At 44.4% G+C, this 19221-nt stretch overlaps 1 protein-coding gene across 1 annotated transcript in view; it reads left to right on the top strand.

The window, feature by feature from the left end:
- ADAMTS20 (ADAM metallopeptidase with thrombospondin type 1 motif 20) overlaps window positions 1-19221 on the top strand; it is a 283904-nt gene that overhangs the window by 243190 nt on the left and 21493 nt on the right. The window contains exons 29-30 of the mRNA XM_082253104.1: window positions 13047-13211; window positions 15880-16053. Coding sequence (XP_082109230.1) covers window positions 13047-13211; window positions 15880-16053 — 339 coding nt within the window. The remainder of the gene's footprint in view (window positions 1-13046; window positions 13212-15879; window positions 16054-19221) is intronic.

Below are 19221 nucleotides of genomic sequence, written 5' to 3'. Positions count from 1 at the left end.
CCAGCCTACTATACATTTATTGCACAAAGTAAAGAAAAACATAGTAAATATGCATTATGCAAGTCACTCTTGAGCTGCTTACCTGTGCTTGTATGTAAAAAAAGAGACGAAAGCAAAGCGTTGGACTATTCCAGCCAGTGCAGCAGAGAGATAAGCAGTGCAGCAGGGAGGATCTGTATGTAAAGACTTTACTGCAAGGAGTTCAGCTTCTTGGCAGATGGAAATCTCAGGGGGAGGAGAGGGGGGCCCAGATTATGTGAGTGAGTTTCTTACCAATTCATCTTGAGAAAAGTGCCTGAATGTCTGTTTGCTGATGTCAGCAAAGCTGGAAGCATTTCTGAAGATATATAATGTTCATGAAACTTTTTTGTGTGCTCTATATAAGTGTCTAAAGCATGATAGCTTGCAGCTGTGATAATGATTCCCATGTTTGCTGTCTGGTTTACGGGAAGTTTTTTTCACTTTATTTTGAAGACAGGAAAGTGTTGACTGAAGAATTTAGACTCTGCAATGTTACATAAGTGATATTACTCAAGAGTTTTTTTTACCTTAAAACCCAACTCCAGGTACCCCTGTACTTATAGCTTTTGAGTGCTTACTATGTGTTTATCTTTGCTGTTTAGGTATGTGCTTACTGTAAACTTATGTAAATGTATCTGTTTAGTTTCCCCGTATAGTACTACATCCACTGTACTTCTGCCTCCCACTGACATCAGTAGGTCGATTGCATCACCATCACAGAGTGTGTTTTGGGAATGACTAGTAGGGGAAGGGGTCATAACATCAGCACCAGTGTCAGTTATGTCAGCAGGAGGCAGAGATACAAGGTTTAGAAAGAGTCAATAAGCAAACAGAAGTAAACACATAGTAAGCACTCGAAAGCTATAAAAAATAATGGTGCTCAGGGTTGGACTTTACAGCAGTATTAAACCCAAAAACTAAAATGTATTTTCTCTTACGTCCTCCGACAGTCGCCGCCTCTTCATATTCGTCACAATGGGGTAATTGACCTTTGCTCCGTAGGAGTAGCTAGGCAACAGAATATGTCAATATTAAAGCTTTTAACATATCCCACCCCAAGGGGGTGGTCCCCTCAGTCAATACCCTCCCGCTTCCTGTTCCATACCTCACTTTCATTGTCTAGCTTTCAGGAGTGAGCTGGCTGTTTCTGTGCTGGGGCATTTTGTCTCAGCCTTTATCTTCTTTTTTGATTTTATTTGAGGTTTTTTCTCTCTCTTTACTTAGCTGTTACTTTTGTCAGCATTAGTTAGTTCTTCTGATGAAGAGGATCGTGCGGGCTGGGTCTCGGGCTGGCCCCCCTGGTCACAGGTTGTGGGCCAGTGGCTTCCCAGCCTGCCATCGAGCGTTCAGTCAGGTATTTTTCCTGGCACATGTGAATGACCCATCCCTGTTCGCTGCAGGGATGCTATGGTGAGGTGGCTACCTCACTGGACGCCATGCGGTTTCACACCGCAGTTCTACTGCGTCCTGGCTGCAACTCTCCCTGTCACATGTGCAGTGGCTTGATCGCTTGTGCGGGTTCCCCACGCCATTCAGAAGGTAAGTGTACTCTGTGTGGGGACCTGTCTGTTTAGTGGGTGTCAGTCTGGGACTGTGTAACCCTGCATGTCTGTTCACACTATGGGGCTCCCTGTCTGGATGCTGCTGTGGGCTGCAAGGAGGGGGGCTGTGATACACTGTTCTGTGTGCCTAACTGTGTGATTTCTCTGTGTGACATGCTATATGTTGTAGGACATGCTGTGGTACGTGTTTTGTGCAACATGCGGCGGCCGCTGCGGCGGTCCACCATTTTAATGATAACTACAGGCATATGAGGGCTTCTTCTATAGCGGGGAGCGGCATTTTTGGTGCCAAGCGCCGCCATTTTGGCGGCGATCGCTCCGGCCTCATGTAGCACTGCATTTACCTCCTCCCCCGGCGGCCATTTTCTTGTAGCCTTCCATAGGCTTCATAGGAGCGGCTTCTGGTGCATCACTTCCTTTTCCCTGGGCACATCGATCGATACAGCAGCAGCAGTGATCTCTCCAGGTTTTTATCCTCCTTAGTCCTGTGTTCCTTGCCTGAGTTTGTAGTTTTCCCTGTGGGGGTCGACTTGTGCTGGTGTGTGTTTGCGGTGGGCTGCGCTAGCCACGCTTTTAAAGGGGCAGTTACCCTTTTTTTCTCCTGCACACTTCTGGGGGCATGGATTCTCAGGAAAGCAAATTTCCTCCCACCTTACTGGGTGGACAAGGGGCTGCTGCTGTTTCCCCTGAGGGGGGCGATTTGGCCACCGTTGTGGCTAACCTGGCTGCTCAGGTGCAGATGCTTGTGGCTGCTCAATCCACTAAAAGGCCCTGAGTTTCAATCTCCTCTGATTCAGAGGGCGAAGGTGATGGAGCTGCTATGGCTGGGGTCCCCTTATCGGGGTCCCGTTCGTCCCTGGACTTTGCAGGGTCGGAGGGGGATGCAGAGGTTGAGGGGGTTGATGATTCTCCCCCTGGCTCGTGTGAAGAGCTTGCAATCATGGATGATTTGGTTGCTTCTATCAAACAAACGCTGCATTTACAGGATGAACCGTGTCTACCTGCCGTTCTGGCTTCCTATGGGACACAGCGGAGGCGCACAACATCGCAGGTTTTTCCTTGCACGGAGGATTTTCAGCGCGCTGTTAGTGAACAATAGCGCAATCTAAAAAAGCCTTTTGCTGTGCCAAGTAGGTTCAGGCTGCGTTATCCCTTCACACCCGCCACTGATGAACGTTGGTGTGTGCCGCCTCCGGTGGATCACGCGGTGGCGGTTTTGAATAAATCCACTGCGATTCCGGCAGAGGATACCCCGGTGTTCCGGGACGCTACGGACAGGGGACTGGAGTCTCTCGCCCGTCATACTTAATCGGTTACCGGTTCCATGCTAGAAGCTATTTTTGCTTCCCTTATGGCAGCTCAGGCTGTTGCGGATTGGACGCAAGTACTCAGGCGCGTCTTGGTGGCTGATTCTGCCCCGCCGACGACATTGGCTATGGTGGATCAGATTCATCAGGGTGTCATGTATTTGTGTGATGCGGAATTAGATGTAATTCCTTTGGCTGCACGTGTGCACAGCGTGGCGGTGTTGACACGCCGTTTGATTTGGCTGAAATGTTGGTCTGTGGACCAATCGTCTCGCAAGACTTTGGCTAATTTGCCCTATTCGGGATCTCGCCTTTTTGGCGACTCACTGGATACGCTGATTAAGGGGATCTCTGGGGGTAAGAGCACGCTCTTGCCCCAATCTCACAAGGCTAAGGGCGCTCAAGGTAAGAAGCACGCTTCGTTTAGGCCCCCTCAGGGGTCCTTTCGTGCCTTTCGGTCGCACTATAAGGGCAAACCCTTCAAGGGTCAAGGTTCCCAAAAGAAACCATGGGCAGGTAAGCAGAAGTCCGGCCAGTCCGGTTCGCTGCCCATAACAACGCGGCCTGAAGGGACGCCCTCACAAAGTTCTGGGGTGGGGGGACGTTTGCTCGGTTTTCTTCAACCCTGGCTGGCCCGCGTTCGGGACAGGTGGGTTCAGGAGATCGTTCGGTCTGGGTACAAGATCGAGTTCCTATCTCGGCCGGCGAACAGGTTTTTTCCCTCAAACCTTCAACTGTCTCCGGAGCGTTTGCGGGATCTGCATCTGGCGGTGCAGGACCTGCGGGCTCAGGGAGTGGTGGTTCCGGTGCCTCATCGGGACAGATTTCGGGGGTTTTATTCAAATCTGTTCACTGTGCCCAGAAAGGAGGGCAAGGTACGTCCAATTCTGGACTTGAAAGCTCTGAACCGCTTTGTGCGGGTTCGCAAGTTCCGCATGGAATCCCTGCGCTCGGTGGTGGCTGCTCTAGTTCCGGGAGAATTCATGGCCTCCATCGACTTGAAGGATGCGTACCTACACATCCCCATTTTCGAGGGTCACCAAAGGTACCTTAGATTTGCCATTGCGGAGGATCATTATCAATTCGTAGCGTTACCCTTCGGTCTCGCTTCGGCTCCGCGGGTTTTCACCAAGGTGCTTGCACCGGTTCTGGCCTTACTGAGAGCCCAGGGTATCTCAATCCTGGGGTATCTGGACGACATTCTGGTTCGGTCTGCGACCAGTCAGGGTCTGGTGAAGGATCTGTCCGTCACGGTGCAGACTCTGCAGGAGTTTGGTTGGACGATAAACTTCCCAAAATCGACGCTGTGCCCGTCGGTTCGTCTTCCCTATCTGGGTATGATTCTGGATTCGGTTCAGGCAAAAGTCTTCCTACCGGAAGACAAGCTCAAAACGCTTCAGGACGAAGTCAGGTCCCTTCGGGACGTTCCGTGCTCATCCCTCCGGACGGGCATGCAGTGTTTGGGTTTGATGGTCTCGGCTTTCGAGGCGATTCCCTTCGCCCAGTTTCACACGAGGGATCTCCAGGCGGAGATCCTGTCCAGGTGGGACGGGCGACCACAATCTCTGGATCTTCAGATCTCGTTGAGTCTTCGCACGAGAAGGAATCTTCTATGGTGGCTGCAGTCCCCGGCGGTGTCGGGGGCAAGTCTTTTCGTCCACTTTCATGGACGGTGATCACCACGGATGCCAGCCTGTCGGGCTGGGGGGTTGTTCTGGGCGTTCTGTCCGCCCAGGGTACTTGGTCGGAGGAGGAATCCTCCCTTCCGATCAACATTCTGGAATTGCGGGCGATAAATCTTTGCCTTCAACGTTGGACGGACAAGCTACAGGGCTGTCCGGTTCAGGTTCAGACGGACAATGCCACAGCGGTGGCCTACATCAACCACCAAGGGGGCACCAGGAGTGCCCGAGCGGCTCGGGAAGTGGCCGACATTCTGTCTTGGGCCAAGACGCACGTCCCGGGGATAAAGGCAGTTCACATTCCGGGGGTGGAGAACTGGCAGGCGGATTATCTGAGCCGCCAGTCTCTGGACCAGGGGGAATGGTCGCTCCACCCGGAGGTCTTCCAGATGTTGTGCGTGAAGTGGGGTCTTCCGGATGTGGACCTGTTCGCGTCTTGTCTGAACAACAAGGTGGGAAGGTTCGTGGCAAGGACGCGCGATCCTCGGGCAGACGCGTCAGACGCGTTAGTGGCTCAGTGGCATCAGTATCGGCTGATGTATGCATTCCCACCAATTCAGTTGCTATCTCGGTTCCTTTGCAGGTTGTCCTCGGAACCAAAAACGCCGGTCTTGGTACGCAGACCTCGTGAATCTGGCGGTCGACGCTCAATGGCATCTGCCTCTTCGGGAAGATCTTCTGTCTCAAGGACCGATATTCCATCCTGCTTTACAGTCGCTGGCTTTGACGGCCTGGCTGTTGAGACCGAGGTCCTGAAGGATAGGGGTCTCTCTCCGGAGGTCATTCACACTTTGATCAATGCTAGAAAGGCCTCTTCGGGGAAGATATACTACCGTACTTGGAAGGCCTATTTTGCCTGGTGTGAGTCCAGGGGGTTTTCCCCTCGCTCATATTCGGTTTCAAGAGTGTTGGCTTTCCTTCAAACGGGCGTGGACCAGCGTTTGGCGTTGGCCACGATTAAGGGTCAGATTTCTGCTCTGGCCGTTCTTTTTCAGCGCCCTGTGGCGTCTAATTCTTTGGTTGGCACCTTTGTTCAAGGGGTGCGACACCTGGTCCCTCCTCGGAGGGAGCCTTTGCCTCCATGGGACTTGAACCTCGTTCTGTCCGTGTTACAACATGCTCCCTTTGAAAAGATCAGGGAGATCTCGTTGCCTCTGTTGTCCAAAAAGGTCGCCTTTTTGGTGGCGATCACTTCGGCTCGCAGAGTTTCGGAGCTGGCAGCTTTATCGTGCAGGTCTCCGTATCTGGTACTCCACTTGGATAAGGTGGTCTTGCGACCTAATCCTTCTTTTCTTCCGAAAAGGATTTCGGAATTTCATCTCAATGAGGACATTGTTTTGCCTTCGCTTTGCGCGGAGCCTAAACATCCGAAGGAGGTGGCCTTACATTCCTTGGATGTTAGGGCGATCAGGGTTTACCTGAATTCGACTAAATCCTTTCGCAAGACGGATTTTCTCTTTGTCCTTCCTGAGGGACCTCGGAAGGGCATGGCGGCGTTGGCTTCTACCATCGCCAAATGGATCAGACAGACCATTGAGCAGGCATATGCTTTGAAGGGGAAGGTTCCTCCTATGCCTGTGAAGGCGCACTCTACCAGATCTCTGAGTACGTCTTGGGCCTGTCATCATCGGGCCTCTGTGGCCCAGGTGTGTAAGGCCGCGACTTGGTCGTCCGTTCACACCTTCTCAAAGTTCTACAAAGTGGATGTTCAGGCATGGGCAGATGCTTCCTTTGGCCGCAAGGTTCTTAGTGCGGCAGTACCTTAAGGTCCCTTGTTTTTGGGCCCTTGGCTGTTTGGGATGTTTTTATCCCTAGGTTATTTGTTCTTCCTGGGTTGTTGCTCCTGTTGAGCAAAGTTTTTTTCATGCTGCCCAGCTGGTTTCCTTCCTTTGGTAAGGTTACTTTCTCTGATGTGGAGACTGCGTTGCCTTAGGCGCGGCTGCGTTTCCCACCCCTTATGTTTGCACTGCTTTGGGACGTCCCCATTGTGACAAATATGAAGAGGCGGCGACTGTCGGAGGACGTGAGAGAAAACTGAATTTTTGTAAAATCTTACCTGTAAAATTCCTTTCTCTGAGTCCTCCGACTGTCGCCGCCCCCGCCCCTCTTTTGGGGTTTGTTTATGTACTCTACTGCTATTCTACTGAAACTGAGGTATGGAACAGGAAGCAGGAGGGTATTGACTGAGGGGACCACCCCCTGGGGGTGGGATATGTTAAAAGCTTTAATATTGACATATTCTGTTGCCTAGCTACTCCTACGGAGCAAAGGTCAATTACCCCATTGTGACGAATATGAAGAGGCGGCGACTGTCGGAGGACTCAGAGAAAGGAATTTTACAGGTAAGATTTTACAAAAATTCCGTTATATTGCAGTTTACCAATTCTTAGATGTGGTGGCTGTAAAAATTTTAATTTTTAAGCTTTTTTCCCCTTTATATTTTTACCTGGTGATTCATGTAGTTAGGTTTCAACTTCCTTTTCATCTTCCTTTAACAGACCAAGCTTTCTGGTAAAAGTGGCAGTTAGAGGGCTAAGACGAACAATTTAACACTAACAGAGGCGCTTACAGTGGTTAGCTTTTATTTATGTAAAATTCTTATGCCAAAAGGAAATACTGTTGCTGCTTCAGCTCAGAAAGTGTTAGCTGGAGTATGGTTATAATTTGTTAGTCTAGTCCATCTAGATCTGCTACTACCCTCTCTCCAGACTGACAATGCTGCTTTCCAAAGATGTCTTCATTACTCCTCCATCAAGTGTGAAGACATCCTAAGACAAGGAGGCATGATATTGAACAACACAAGGTAAAAATAAAGGGGGGGGGGGAATCTAAGAAAGAAAACAAATGCAGCCACTGCATTTAAAGATTGGTAAACTGCAGTTTATTGCATTCTTTTTTTTTTTGGTTTATTACCACTTTAAGGAACCAATTCCTAAGTGTGGTAGCCCATTGCAAAAAGTTCATTCTCATGAGATCTACGCCTACATTAACAATGCAAAATGCATTAGTTGTTATTAGTTGCTGAGGGCCACTGAACTTTTTTTGTCTTCTAAAAAAATGGAACGGAGTAGACTCAATAGTCCGCTTGGTCTTGTTCTTGGTCTTGGTCTTAGGCTCTTTATTGAAAAAGACTGAAAAATGCAAATATTGATTTTGCGTGTGTGCCTGCTGTAGGTCAGTGGTACAATATGTTCCATTTTTACTTTTTTTTTTTTTTAGCAGTTTCTATTTAATCACTTAAGCCCCAGAGGATTTTCCTGCTCAAAGACCAGGGCCTATTTTGCGATTCGGCACTGCGTGACTTTAACAGACAATTGCGCGGGGGTACCAGTGACATTACTACAGTAATCAGTGCTATAAATATGCACTGTTACTGTAAAAATGACACTGGCAGGGAAGGGGTTAACTTTATTGGTGATCAGTGGGTTAAATGTATCCCTAGGGGTCTGATTCTAACGGTGGGGGGGGGCGTGGATTGTGATGTAACCACAGAGACATACGATTCTACATAGCAGGATCGTGTGATCTCTGCAGTTACACCTGGGAGAATGACAGGCGGCTTTGTTTACATTAGCCGCCTGCCTTTCTCCCTATCCAGCGGGAGATTGCGAGTGACCGGCGGACATCGGAGCCGCCGGTCACTCGAGCGGGGATGTTAGTGAACGAGCGGGGGTGGGAACACACCTCCGGCGACACGCGCTCGCCCCCTAGAGGCTCGTAGGCGAGCGATGTAGCCCTACGTCGTTTTGCCTGTAGGGGGCTGACTGCCGCAGTAAATAGTCGTGCGGCGGTCGGCAAGTGGTTAAAGACACAAAAAATATTGTTTTATAAATATATCTTAAATTATGTTTAAATCTGGTATATTTTCTTCCTTATTTAGACATTGTCAGCCTATACTATTTGGAATGTGCAATTTCACTATTTTTACTATTACTAATTTCTAAATATTTTACATTAGCAGAAGGGATGGGCTGTGTGTTCGAGTCGAACGAAAGTTGCTGAACACACAAATAAATGGGGTGCTCGGCGGGAAGTTCGCCTGCCGATGAACGCCCCATAATGCACTGCGCTCTTGCAGTGCATTGATTGCTGATAATTGGCCAAAGCATGGGCTAGACCTGTATGCCTTGGCCAATCACTGCACAATGTACTGTCAGAGCCATGATTGCTTTTGGCCAATCATAGCTCAGGGGCTAAGTCCCAGCCCCACACTATATACGGCTGCTGCTTACACGGCAGCCGTGTATAGTGTGTGACAATGGAGATTAGGCAGATAGTTAGTGGATAGTGTGTTCAGTCAGTATAGTGCAGTCAGTGAAGTGTACAGGCATACCCCACTTTAAAAATGTATGGGTATGTTTTAGTCCTGGGTCCCCTCTCGGTGCTCCCCAAGTTTGATGTCCCTGTCACTTATGGTTCAGGAGCAGTGCCATGTCAAGGTGACCAACATTTCCCATAGAAGCCAATGTTAAAGACAGGGAGCTGTGCTATCTCAAGTTGACCAAAATTTCCCATGGATGCCAATGTTAAAGACAGGGAGCAGTGCCATGTCAAGCTGACCAAGATTTCCCATAGACGCCAATGTTAAAGTAAAGAAAAAATTAATGCTGCGCTATGGTGATACGTGAAGTGTATCCAAAAGTGCTGCTGTGCATAAAATCAAAATGATTTTGATAAATGATAGTGCGAAAGAAAAACAGCGCAGATTTCGTGTAATAAAACTTCTAAAGTGCTCAACGTGCCGATGATGCAATAATGTAGTTGATTTTTGGTAAAAAAAAAAAAAAAAAATATATATATATATATATATATATATATATATAAAATTAATTAAGTATAGATATGAATTCTCAAAACATATACATACTCTAATAGTGCAATTCAACACCTAATAATGTGAATAGATAAATAAGTAGAAAATCATAAATAAACATATAATAAATAGTCCAAAGTGATAGTCCCAAAATGCAATATTCAGCAAGTAGCCAGTGAAAGTTGTTTGATGAAGAAACAACCCAGAAAGGTGCTCAAGTGCTGGAAATCAAATGCATGCTGCAATGGTGCGATGATATGGTGATTCTCTCCTCTCCCCTAGGTAATTCCACTTACCGGACAACGTGGACCCTCAGACCATATAGCGTAAGGGTCTCACAGGCAGAGTCCGGCATGTAATCCGGGCAATGATACTTTGGACTTGGATAGTGGCCAATACAGGATCCCCTATGTATTCTCAGCAGATGGTAGCCATATGGAAAGGAAAGAAGGAATCCCAATAGCGTAATATTGCCACAATAAATGTATTAATCTCAATGTAAAAAACTCACATTTGATGCGATAAAAAGGCACTGTATGAAATGGGTCGGTAGATCCCTGGGATGATGGTGCGCAGCAGGGCTGGCTTCTCTCCGGCGTGCGTTCCACCGCTACCGGAAGTGAAACATAGAAACATAGAATGTGTCGGCAGATAAGAACCATTTGGCCCATCTAGTCTGCCCAATATATCTGAATCCTATGATTAGTCCTGGCCCTATCTTATATGAAGGATAGCCTTATGCCTATCCCATGCATGCTTAAACTCCTTCACTGTATTTGCAGCTACCACTTCTGCAGGAAGGTTATTCCATGCATCCACTACTCTCTCAGTAAAGTAATACTTCCTCATATTACTTTTAAACCTTTGCCCCTCTAATTTAAAACTGTGTCCTCTTGTGGTAGTTTTTCTTCTTTTAAATATGCTCTCCTCCTTTACCGAGTTGATTCCCTTTATGTATTTAAAAGTTTCTATCATATCCCCTCTGTCTCTTCTTTCTTCCAAGCTATACATGTTAAGGTCCTTTAACCTTTCCTGGTAAGTTTTTTCCTGCAATCCATGTACTAGTTTAGTAGCTCTTCTCTGAACTCTCTCTAGAGTATCTATATCCTTGACGTTGCGAAGGGCTTGTAGCTGGAAATTGCGTCAACGCGTTTCGCCTCCCACTAGGCGTTCTCACAGACGTATTTCCGGCCACAGGACGGGCCATCTATTTATACCCCTCCGTGCTATTTCTACTTATGCACTTCCTTTTCCTTTGCCAATGTTAAAGACAGGGCCATGTCAAGCTAAGATTTCCCGTGGATGCCAATGATCACTGAAAGTTGAAAATTGCCCTATATTTAAGTAGTTAAGGGGAACCCCTATGACAGAATTTAAAAAAAAACAGGGTGGTGCCCCCCCCCCCCCCAAATACATACCAGGCCCTTTGTGTCTGCTATAGATTTTAAGAGAAATTCCACACCAAAATTTAAAAAAAGAAATGGCGTGGGGTTCCCCCCCTAAAATCCATACCAGACCCTTATCCAAGCATGCAGCCTGGCAGGCCAGGAAAGGGCAGGAGGAATGAGCGGCCCCCCTTCCTGAACCATACCAGGCCACTTGTCCTCAACATGGGGAGGGAGCTTTGGCGTGCCCCAAAGGCACCTTGTGCCCATATTGATGGGGACAAGGGCCTCTTTCCGACAATCCTGGACTGTGGTTGTGGGGGTCTGCAGGTGGGGGGCTTATCGGAATCTGGAAGTCCCCTGTAACATGATGTCACATGTCGTCAGAATGGGACAGTGCCACCGAGTGACGTAACTCTTGCCTATAAAAGAACTGTCAAAGCCGAAGAGTGGGCATACGATGGATAGCCTCTTAAGAGGCAAAGCGTTTTTTGCAATTTTTCTATTTTTCGGGTCGGCAGGTGTCGTGATTGACGATAGAGGGAGACTATTTTTTTTAATAAAGGTCTTGTCAAAAATTGTTTCTTGTGTTTTTTCCTTTTTTACACTTTTTTGGGGAATGGATATGGGTACGATGTACCCGATACCCATTCATATGGGGGTGCAGGATCTTCAAGATTCCGATAAGCCCCCACCTGGAGACCCCGACAACCACAGACCTTGTCCCCATCCCCCCCTGCCCCAATGTTGAGGGTATAGGGCCTGGTATATTTTAAGACAGGGGGGCACTCGCTCGTCCCCCGCACCTGACCTGCAAGGCTGCATGCTCGGATAAGGGTCTGGTATGGATTTTGGGGGGGCCCACGCCATTTTTCTTATTTTGGCCTGGGGTTCCCCTTAAAATGTATACCAGACCCTAATAGACTGGGGGGGGGGCTATGCCGTTTTTTAAAAATTTTTTATCTGTATTGCTGGGAGCCGGCAATACCTTACAGCCGCGGGCAAGTTTAAATTCAATTTTTTCCTTTAGAACTGTCAGTAGTGCTGCAGTAGGTTCCATACATTGTACATGCCCCATTTACAGGCACATTAAGGGAACCCCCCGGGCACGATATTTAAAGGAATTTTTCATTTTATTGTTTCACATTAAGCATCATTAAAATCACTGCTCCTTTAAAAACAAATGTTTTAAAAAAAAAATTGCATTTAAACATGTCCCCCAGGGCAGTACCCAGGTCCCCATACACTTTTTTTTATGGCAATAACTTGAATATAAGCCTTTAAAATGAGGACTTTTTCATGTTCATGTCCCATAGACTTTAATAGGGTTCGCTAGAACTTTTCCCTGTTCGAGATGTTCTAGTGCGAACTGTACAGCAGTGGGCAAAGTGGCTTTCAGATATCTTTATACAAGCTCCAGAACAGTACTACCAACTGCAAAGCAGCTAGACACAACAATCACAGCTTGTCAAGACAGAGAACAAGTTTATAATTTTGTACATATGTTCAGTAAAAAGCTGGCCAGTGCTGTTGTTATTAAAGTACAATTAAAGTTTTAATATGTGTATATTCAGATAACTTTTGTGAAATTTTTACAAAAGTGTCTGATATGAGAACTATTACCCAAAACAACAATTTATTTCCTTTTTAAGCATGCATTACGAAGTAAAAACTGAAGCTATTTGATTGCAATAAAAAAATGGATGTTCTTATTTTAACCACTTTGTTAAATGAGGCCTACTACATGTATCTTGCAAAAAAAAATTATGAAATTATTCTTTTTGGACTTGTATTTAACTTGATTTGACACTGATGCATGTGGCACATCACTTTTCATCCACTGCTCAATGATGATGTTGTAGTTCTGTTTTTGCTGTTGAACTTTATGGCATCATTGGATTTCAGTTTAGTTGGCTGTAATCCTGAATGCGTGGACTTGTTTTATTCTACAATGTCAAGACATACTGGTTATATTACTAACATCCTAAATGCCCATTGAGAATGTTTGCATATATGACAGGGGTTCAGAGGGTGATGTGTAAACTTTTTCTGGGGGGGGTTAACAATTTGTAATGTTGTCCATAAAACATTGACTATAATATCATCTTTTTATGATACACTAAAAGGACACAAAACTTTAGGTTAAACTGCAAAATAAATTAATGTTGAGGACACAAATTGCAATGTACTCTTCAGACTACACAAGTAACATTGTTTTAGATTACAGACTGATAGCATGAAAAGTCCATTTACAGATGCATTTTGTTTTCTTTCAGTGTTCTGTCACCTGTGGAAAAGGGGTGAAAAATAGAGATGTTCTATGTATGTTAAATGGCCAGTCGGTAGAGGACTTACACTGCAAACATGCTAGGAAGCCTCATGTACAGAAGATATGTAGGCTGGGTAGATGTCCTTCATGGAAAACCGGGAAGTGGGAAGAGGTAAGAAATGTACTGCCCATTGCTATTATTATTTAGAATAGAATAAGATTTTGGCAGATGTTAGAGAATAAAAAATATATTTAATAAATCTCTCAGGAGATCTGAGACTACCATACCCACCACAACCATTACTTAAAGGGTCCCTTTCTCTGTGTTCTCTTGCTTTGTGTTCTCCCTGATAAAATTTTCCTCCTCCTTTTGTCTTGGTGGGCAATATTACTTTTACAGTGTCTGGTGAGAAAATTTGAATTTTACAGCTATTACTTTAACAGGAGGTGAGGCGAAATCTTCCAATGCGGACACCTGATCTGGTAAAAAAAAATGTCCAAAAGGAGAATTTTTTTCACTTTGGAGAGATTTTCACTTCCTGTTATGTCACCAGGACAAGAAGTGAAGGGAAATATCCTCAATGAATCACAGCAAAAATAAACTCACTAAGATTTTAACCATTCCCTACTCTACTCTGTTTCCTCTGCAAGAGGAAATATTTTGACTGGAGATTCACTTTAGACATGTGCAAAATGGAAAAAAATAATTTTATTTCATTTTGGATAAATTCATTATGTTACTAACTTTGTTTCATTGATTCATTTCGGAATTCATTTAGTTTAGTTTCATTTCATTTCGTTTATTCATTGTCTAACAAATTCCAAATTTTCGGAACAATTGGAATTCGGATCGGTGGAAAAATGATTGACCGATTCGAAATTCTGTGTGAAGAAAAGCTGGTTGTTAAGGCGATGTCACAAGGATCGGGGTCACCCACTGTCGTCATCGGGTGACTCTGCCCCTTAGCTATTTTTTTATTTTTTCAGGTCTGGCGGTGCAGCAGAAATCCTAATTGACAATGGATCTACATCGGGGACATTTTTTGTTTATTTTTTAAAAATAGGAATTTTCAAAAATTCGTTTTGAGTCTTTATTCACTTTTTACACTTTTTTGGTGAATGGGTAGGAGTACTACGTACCGCAAACTCATTTACATGGGAGGCAGGATCTGGGGCCCCCCTTCTTAAAGGGGGCTTCTAGATTCTGACAAGCCCCCTGCCCACAGACCCCCACAACCACCGCCCAGGGTTATGGGGAAGAGGCCCTTGTCCCCATTAACATGGGGACAAGGTGCTTTGGGGTGGAGGGGCAGAGCCCACTCCTTGCCCCAAAGCACTCCCCTCATGTTGAGGGCATGTGGCCTGGTATGATTCAGGAGAGGGGTCCTCGCTTGCCCCCCCCTTTCCTGATCTTTTGGGCTGCAGGCTCAGATAAGAGTCTGGTATGGATTTTGGGGGGACCCCACGCTGTTTTTTCTTCTGAATTTTCTAATGTGGGCATTCTTTTGCTTATGTTACAACTCTCAGCTGGGAAGCCTGCTGACAGCTGATGAGTCATTGGTTGTTAAGGACGCTGCGGCCGGCTTCCCGGCTCGCTCCTTAGCAACCAGTTATCCTTTATACAGAATTAGAATCGGTAGATTATTTTTCGAGCGATCCGAATTTGAATAGTTTCAAAGTAAATTAAACAAATTTCAACTAAATTCATTACTATTTTATTCGGAGATTCGGATGAATCCGAATCTCCAAATAATCAATAATGTGTCTGAATTTACATTTGGACCGAAATGAATTGCACATGTCTAATTCACCTTCCAAATTTACAAAAAATGTGGTAAGAAATCCACTGGAGTCCCCCCAAAAACTAATGTTGTTCTTGAACTCCACCTTTATTTTCACTTGTGAGTGAAATGACCCTTTATTACAGTATGATTTGTCTATGGAACATCAAAGTGGCTTTTCTGTAAAGTAAAGTAATCAATTGACACTTTTGGGTTGATAGGAGAGTGCAAAATCTGAATCTGGTGCAGCTGCGCATGGTAGTCAATTAGCATCTAACTTCATAACTTAACTTTGTCCAATTAAGCACCAGATTTTGCACTCTCCATTTTTAGTACATTTTAAACCCCTTTATGTGCACGTAATGTGACCTGATTCCTTTGACCTGCTCCCTCAAGATGCCAACACTATTTAGTTGTCAGAAGTAGGTGAAAAGCTCTTTACCAAATGGTCCAGCAGTGCTGATTTATTTTTTAGTAACAGCCCTGGTCTTAATTATGTATGTCAAAATAATTACAATATATTTTTTTATATTAAAACAATTATATTTAACTGAAAGCTCTATTTTTACTATTTTTTTTCCTCATCAAAAAATATCTTCACAAAATTATTTTATATATATATTTAAATATATGGTGGTCTGGGCAGGCTTCTGATCCCTGGTAGACTATACAATGGGGTAGCCCAACCTTACTGTGGTAAATATAGGAAACTATAAATAAATATTCTATAGATCTTTTTTTGATTAGAGAAGGACTAGGGGTAGATAAGGGATTGATTCTGCTTTGTTAATCTATACTCAGCTCAAAATTGTGAGCCCGGTTGAGGTAAACATTTCAAGTGTGATGCAGACAATTACCTGTAATGTGTATATTGTGCAGCACTCACGAGAATATGTCCTTATGTAGCAATGTATAGGATATATATTCTTACTCTTTTTAACACTGACTGCTAAAAGCATACCAATAGTTTGCTAATCTGCTCAAGGTTGTTTTTTTTATTGATGGCGATTCCAAATATAAATGTGTGCAGATTTGTATACATCTTTTTTTCTTTTCTAGTGTTCTGTGACCTGTGGAGTGGGAATTCAACACAGACATGTGTACTGTAGAAAGAAAGGACAAGGTCGAATTGAGGATATGCTTTGTAATCACACTGCTCGTCCAGACAGTCAACAATCCTGTTTATTTCCAGACTGTATCCAGTATTATTGGGTTGCAGATGACTGGCCTAGTGTAAGTACATTTATTATCTCTTGACAACTTTTATTTCCAGTTTTCACCACCTTCTTAGAAATAAGTCAGCCGTTTCATTAATCTTTTGGCAATGTAATTTGTATTCAAATGAAGTTTGCCATATACATTGAATTATAAGAGAAAACATAAACTGCCAATCTGCACACAGATACACACTGAAGGGTCAGTACATTGAGAATGTTTATTCTTGCAATTTGTTTTAGTGTTGGAACCCCCATATGTTAGAGTGGAAACTATGCTTTCCATAGATGCACTTAAAGTGGTGAGTAATGTACAGACATATTTGTGCATTACATAGTTAATAAGACTAAAAAATATATCTAATAAAGCTGAACTCCACTCAATCAGATGAATAAACAGTTGAATTACATATACAGAATGTATCTGATTTTCCTGAAAAATAGGATGTAAACAGCCCTGCCAAACAGTAGAACCATTTTGGTGGACTGACTTTTCTCTATTACAAATAAGCAGAACAGCCAGGATACCTTTCCTAACCCCAGCCTGATTGTAAAGATATATTTTTGCTCACTTTGCTCTCTCCTTTCAACGTGTTTCCTTATGGTCCTTATGTAAGCTTGACCCCCTAGAGCTGCCTATTCCACTCCCATTCTATGTTCTGATTAACATGGAATTAACACACACTATAATACCAAAAGTATTGGGACGCCTGTCTTTACACGCACATGAACTTTAATGGCATCCTAGTCTTGGTCCGCAGTGTCTAATATTGAGTTGGCCCACCCGTTGCTGCTATAACAGTTTCAGCTCTTCTGGGAAGGCTGTCCACAAGGTTTAGGAGTGTCTATGGGAATGTTTGACCATTCTTCTAGATTTTTTGAGGTCAGGCACTGATGTTGGAGAGAAGGCTCACAGTCTGAACTCTAATTTACCCCAAAGATGTTTTATTGGGTTGAGGTCAGGAATCTGCAGGCCAGTCAAGCTCCTCCACCCCAAACTCTCTCATCCATGTCTTTATGGACTTTGTGCACTAGTGGGCAGTCATTTTGGAACAGAAAGAGCCAACCCCAAACTGTTCCCACAAAGTTAAAATTGTCCAAAATGTCTTGGTATGCTTTTAGAGTTCCTTTACTGGAAATACGGGGCCAAACCCAACCCCTGAAAAACAATCTCACACCATAATACCTCCTCCACCAAATGATTTTGACCAGTGCACAAAGCAAAGTTCTTAAAGACATGGATGAGCAAGTTTGGGTCGGAGGAAGTTGACTGGCCTTCACAGTGAAGTTCCAGTGAAGGGAACTCTTAAGGTGTTTCTAGCAAAACAAGACATTTTGGACAATTTAATGCTCCCAACTTTGTAGAAACAGTTTGGGGATGGACCCTTCCTGTTCCAACATGACTGCGCACCAGTGCACAAAGCAAGATCCATAAAGACATGGATGAGTGAGGTTGGGGTGGAGGAAATTGACTGGCCTGCACAGAGTCTTGACCTCAACCCGATAGAACACATTTGGGATAAATTAGAGTGCAGACTTCAAGCCAGGCCTTCTCTCCAACATCAGTGCCTTCTGAAAGAATGGTCATACATTCCCAAAGACACACTCATAAACCTTATGGAAAGCCTTTCCAGAAGAGTTGAAGCTGTTATAGCTGCAAAGGGTGGGCCAACTCAATATTGAACCCTACAAACTAAGACTGGGATGCCATTAAAGTTCATGTGTGTGTAAAGACAGGTGTCCTAATACTTTTGGTAATATAGTGTAGTTGATAGCGAATGAAGGTACTTGCACATTTTTAAGAATACATAACTGCATGTTTTTTATTTTTCTGGAGTTCTCACAGATCCTACAGTTTTGGTCTAGAGAAATGTCAAGCAAAACCTCATGTTAGCTTTTAGAAACAATAACTTTGGATATTACTAACTATATGAATATTAAACAGTCTTTTATTATTTACTTTTTGTTTCCTAGTAGTAAAGACTTGTGTTAAAAAGCATCCTGTTCTCTTTGTATTGCTTCCTTTGTGTGAAATAACTGATGACCCTGCCAGTCTCAGTAATCCAACTGACACAAATGGGAGGTGGATTGTCAGATTGGACAAGCAGTTGAGTGAGGGAGGGGCTAGGAGGACATTGGAGACAAGATGACAGGACGGGAGATGGAGAGGACACAGCCCGACTCCCGTGCATGTTGCTTTCCCTGCTCTCCCTATATCAGTATGCCAGGCTGCCAGTGACTGTGGAGAGCCAGAGCTAGAGGGGTATAGGCACTCTCCACACTATCCAAGTCGATCATGGTGTCTTGGGGAGATGACGCTCCTCTGGCAGCTGCACATATAGACTCCGCCTCCTGCTCCTCCTCTAGCTCCGGCTCTTGTTTATTTTTACGGGAGCGCCATCTCCCCCAGGATTTCACACCCAGGCCCCCTACATGTGTATAGGCTGTCCCCCCATGATGGTGGCCCTGTATAAGCCCAAAAGCTATATTGCCTTGGCTACCGCTGATCAGAGATAATTGTCTTCTAATTTTGATGAAAACATATGCTCTTTTCTAAACCAACTGGCTTCAATGCCTATCCTACCCACACCTAACAAATATACCTCCATTTTATCCATAAGCCCATCCCCCACAATTATTGCCTTTTGTTTCACTTGACCCTCCCGTCTAGATTGTAAGCTCTAACGAGCAGGGCCCTCTAGTTCCTCCTGTATTGAATTGTATTGTAACTGTATTGTCTTCCCTCACATTGTAAAGCGCTGCACAAACTGTTGGCGCTATATAAATCCTGTATAATAATAATAATATGCCAGAAGATGAGTGGATCACCCGTAATTACAACTCAATTATTGCTTGCTTCTTTTCAGGTTGTAGACACATTTTAACTTCAGTGACGTAACTGAACAATACAGAGCCAGCACAAATGTTTCATTGTTGGCATTGCTTGCACTTGTCAAAACCAATAACACTGACTGTTTTAGTTAGAAAAGGATACATGTACTAATTTTGAACAATAAACATATAATGAATACATTGTGGAAAAGGTTTCCATCAGTAAGGGTTTCTTATCAGTAAATCTTATAGAAATGTATTGTGCCAAGTATTGTTCGACATAGATTTGATCAATGAACATTGTGTAACATATAAAGGCAGCTGTAATAATGCTCATCATTATATCGTTTTAATT

The sequence above is a fragment of the Pelophylax lessonae genome (genome assembly GCF_965119305.1).
Source record: "Pelophylax lessonae genome assembly, chromosome: 4".
NCBI lineage: Eukaryota > Metazoa > Chordata > Amphibia > Anura > Ranidae > Pelophylax > Pelophylax lessonae.
This window is presented reverse-complemented; position numbering and strand designations above follow the sequence as displayed.